This window comes from Canis lupus, chromosome 18 (assembly GCF_048164855.1).
Source record: "Canis lupus baileyi chromosome 18, mCanLup2.hap1, whole genome shotgun sequence".
Taxonomy (NCBI): Eukaryota; Metazoa; Chordata; class Mammalia; order Carnivora; family Canidae; genus Canis; species Canis lupus.
Genome location: NC_132855.1, coordinates 59,298,643 through 59,303,442, shown reverse-complemented (window position 1 = coordinate 59,303,442; position 4,800 = coordinate 59,298,643). Strand labels below are relative to the sequence as shown.

General features: G+C 36.5%; 1 protein-coding gene across 1 annotated transcript; it reads left to right on the top strand.

The window, feature by feature from the left end:
• Positions 1 to 208: 208 nt before the first annotated feature.
• On the top strand, positions 209 to 1,528 carry LOC140609392 (olfactory receptor 2V1-like). The gene is made up of 2 exons (XM_072784737.1): positions 209 to 1,119; positions 1,336 to 1,528. The coding sequence occupies exons 1-2, from the start codon at positions 209 to 211 to the stop codon at positions 1,526 to 1,528; spliced, it is 1,104 nt and encodes a 367-aa protein (XP_072640838.1).
• The last annotated feature ends 3,272 nt before the right edge of the window (positions 1,529 to 4,800 follow it).

Genomic DNA, 4,800 nt, shown 5'->3' with positions numbered 1-4,800 from the left:
GTGGCAATTTGTTCTGTGAAGATGGGGGCATGAGATAGTCTACTTAGTCATGAAATTTGTTAAAATGCTGTAATTTGCAGAAATATCACAGCCTGCTGATGCTGATAAGAGTAATAAAGAGCTTAGGGGAACATAATCCAATAAATCTTTGTGATTTTTCTAAATCTGGCTTGTTTCTAGGGTCGATTACTTCTAACAAGATAAAGACATGGATAAAAGAAATGAGTCTTCAAGTACAGATTTTATCCTCTTGGGCCTCTTTCCTGGTATAAAACACATCAACCTCCTTGTCTCTGTCATCCTTCTGATCTACACTGTAGCTCTCACCACAAATTCCATCCTTATACTTCTGATCTGGGTGGATTCTCACCTCCATACACCCATGTACTTTCTGCTTAGCCAACTGGCTCTCATGGACCTGACATTAATCTCTAGCACTGTACCCAAGATGGCAAGTGACTTCTTCTCAGTGAAGAGGACTATATCACAGGTGGCCTGTGGTACTCAGATATTTTTCTTCCTGACTGTAGGAATTGCTGAGTGTATTATCATAACCCTTATGGCCTTTGACCGTTATGTGGCCATCTGCAAACCTCTGAGATATACCCTGATCATGAGCCAGAAAGTATGTCTGCAAATGGCTACTGTCTCCTGGGCTGGAGGTGCCCTTATATCACTCATGCACACAGCATATGCTATGCATTTCCCCATCTGCGGTTCCAGAGAGATTTCCCATTTCCTCTGCGAGGTCATGGCTATCCTAAAATTGGCCTGTGAGGACATCTCTGCCTATGAGAAGGCTGTAGTAATGACAAGCATTGTGGTGCTCCTCATCCCTTTGTCCTTTATCCTGTCTTCTTATACTCTCATCTTCCTTTCTGTCCTCCGCATGAACTCCCTGGAGGGCAGGAATAAAGCCCTGGCCACATGTTCTTCCCACCTGACTGTGGTGAGCCTCTACTTTGGTCCAGCGATGCTGGTTTACATGAGGCCCAGTTCTTACCACAGTCCCAAGCTGGACCAGGTTCTCTTTATGCTTGGTGCCATCCTCACCCCCATGATGAACCCCCTTATATATAGTCTGAGGAACAAGGAGGTAGTGGGTGTTCTGAGAAACATGTTGGGAAGCTGCCTAACCTCACATTAGACCATAAGATGAATGTCAATTACTATCTATCTCTATTTCAGTCTAAGTCAGTCTTGCTTAGTCTTACTCTAGTCAGGTCCTAGTTCTGATCTTTCCATGCTTCAAATTGCAATGGGACCACTGGCTTTAGGGATTCAGTCTATATATACAAAAATCTGGTGAAATATACTTCTTCATGTTTCTTTAAGAATGTTAGACCCACATTCTCAGATTGTGAGCCTCCAGGAGTTAGGCACTCCAGGGTTGATGATGATTGATGGTGGTGATGATGGTGGTGGTAAATGTGATGATAATGTAGTTGGAGTGCTGGTACTTAAGTTGTTGGAGATAGTGATGGTAATGATGATGATGTTCCTTTTAAGCAAAAAAAGAACTGGTTAATGATACCTTTTTCAACTACAAAGGGCAGGTATGTCAATTTTGATCCTTGAAATAGGCCAATCACCACAGAAAGTCTATGGATGGTACATTTTCCATAGATCCATAAGTTAAGATAAGAATTAAATTGTTTTCTTGGCTTCCAATCTTTTAAATGAATAGACTATATTATATACCTAAACAAAAGTCAATTAATTTATTCTATTTTAAATATTTTTTTCTTCTATTTAAAATTTAAATTATTTTATGAAATTTCCCAATTATCGAAAAGAATCTATATAAACAAGACTATTTTTTGTTTTGACTCTTTATTTTTAAGGATAGATAATTATATTAGATGATGGAAATAGTTATTTGGAGGCTTAATCATTGGAATGAATTTGATTTTTTTTCATTTCTAGTGACTTTCTGCCACTTAATGTCAAAAGAATAAATACTCACAGTTTAGCATAAGGGGAAATAGAATGAATGAAGCTGACCCTATAAATGTGGAAGTATTCCTGTCCTAACATCTGACAGTATGAACACAAACAGACTTTAATAGAACCTAAACTATTTAATAATCTACTAGTACATTCATCATATTTTAATTGTACTGGTTGGGTGACTGAGGTAAGACAATGTAAAATTATTTATATACAATTATTTAACCCCCAGAAAGAAAAGTGAAGAATAAATGTACCTGGGAAAAAATTTGAAAATTAGAAAGTGATCCATAAAGGATCCCTAAATCTCTAGGGGAAACAATTAAGATTATTAATTTTTAAATCTGAAATGTGTTGAGGATTATATGAAATATTTTGATCTACAAAATGGATAAGTAACAAAGTTTTAGGATATTCCTCCTATAAATGATTAATATAAATTATTTGTGCAAGGAAGAAATGTATGTATCAATTGAAGTGTAGGGCAGAGTGGGTTGGAGATAAGTATAAAAAAGAAATCTTTAATTTTAAGATTTTCTTTTTTAAATTTTGAGTGATCTCTACATCCAATGTTGTGTTATAACTTCCAACCTTGAGATCAAGAGTTACATGCCTTACCTACTGAGACAGCCAGACACCGCTAAACCAGAAATTTTTTGTAGTGATTGAGCGAGCACATATGCAAGGATGTGTGCTTTAGCATGTAAGCATTACTCAGTGTTCAGGTTTCAGTGTTTCTATTTATTATTTTTTAGCATTTCTATTTCTAACAATAAATCTGAGTTCCTTGTACTTCAGTTTTCTTTCCAATATAAGCATTATTTCACACTAAATAAAACAAGAGAGGCAGTGTTTTATAAATGTCCTACCCAAAACATTAAATATCTACTCAAATTGGCCATTCTGCTTCAATTTGTTCCAGCAAAGTGGCATCACAGTTTTGAAAAAGTCGTATGTCTTATGGGAAAACAACTATTATGTCTCATTAACTACCTAAAGTACTTTGGTTCATCCCAACAACCATTATGACAGAGTTCCCTTCCACAACTTGGATGAAGTGGTAGGAGTCCACTTAGATGGGACTTGAGCTGAAAAAGGAAGTGAGATCCATAGTTCTTGTTTGCTTTAAGCGTCTGGTGGCTTCACACAAAGTTGTATAAGTACCCTCTTTTTCCATGCATGAATAAAATGGGGCTTTAATACATTGACATTCTTTAAGATAATAAATGAGCATGGTTGGGAAGAGAAAATCCTCAGGTAAACTTCTCATTCATTTGCTCTCCATTGCAGATGTCACACTAACTGTCAATAGAGATTTGGTAAATGCAAAGCATGCTCAACTGAACTCAGCATTAGGAAAAAATACAAGGCAGCTCAGCACCTGTAAGAAGTCCATTACCTTGTCCAATTTCTCCTTATGGAGACCAAAGTTATGTAGCAGAAACCAGTTATCTCTCATATAATTGGAAACATTTCTCTAGAAATGCCTAAAAAGAGAAGATAAAGTTATGTAGCACGATCACATTCCCCAAATACATGAAAAGAAATGAAATGAGACACTTTAAAAGACAAAATGTAAAGTGATGTAAAGAATTGTGACAGCGTGAGGGTAAGGGAGAATGGGAAAACACCTCCGCCCTCTTCATAGATTGGGATTTCATTGATGAGAAAACTTATAGCATCTCTAATATACACTTAAGCATCACTAAAACAAAAACTGCTTTTCCTAGATGATCGAAATTGCCACTGGTCCCTTATTGGCCTCTTAATTTGAAATAAGCTATTAGATAACTTACATCCTCACTATCAAACAGCATCTCATTACTAAATACAGTAAATCATTCCTAAATTTTAACTAATTATTCTAACCTCATTTCAGTTCATTTATTTGATTTTTTCTCTCATTAATGAGTTAGATGCTACCTCTTTGGCCATTTTATTATACTTTAACCATCCTACCTCTTCAAACTCACAGATAGTTTTGCCATATTTTTTTAGGTGTGATTACAAATTGATTGCTTTGGTTTGGGTTCCCATTATTATTCTTATAGGATGTGAAGACTCCATAAATATTTTCATCCTGATTGTTCCCTCTTGGCCTTTGAGGAAATTGTGCCCTTCTTCTCCCATGGGGGGATCAGCCAGGTGTTACACAAAAATCTGAAGTCAGATTGGAATAAGCCCATCTCAGTCTTTCCAAAAAATGCTAACCATTTAGTCTGGAGCTGAGAAAATCCTGGTCTCCATGTAATTTTAACTCTATTGTGCTGAAGATGCTTGAATATTCACAGCTAAAAGAAGTTGAAGAGTTGGAATCAGTGGCTATACAGCTTCTTCAATTTCAAAGAAAGAAAACCTATATGAAGGCTCTCATTCAGAATAGAAGGAGAGATAAAGAGCTTCCAAGAGAGGCAGAAACTGAAGGAATATGTGACCACCAAGCCAGCTCTGCAAGAAATACTAAGGGGTATTCTGTAATAGAAAGAGGAAGGCCAAGGGAACAATCCACAAAAACGGGACTGAATAGGTATCATGATGACAATAAATTCACATCTTTGAATAGTAACTCTGAACGTGAATGGGCGTAATGACCCATCAAAAGGTGCAGTAACATTTCAGACTGTATAAAAAAGCAGGACCCATCTATTTGCTGTCTACAAGAGACTCATTTTAGACATAAGGACACTTACAACCAGAAAATAAAAGGTTGGAAAACCATGTACCATTCAAATTGTCCTCAAAAGAAAGCAGGGGTAGCCATTCTCGTATCAGATACTTTAAAATTTATCCCGAAGATTGTACTAAGAGATGAAGAGGGACACTCTATCATACTTAAAGGATCTATCTAAC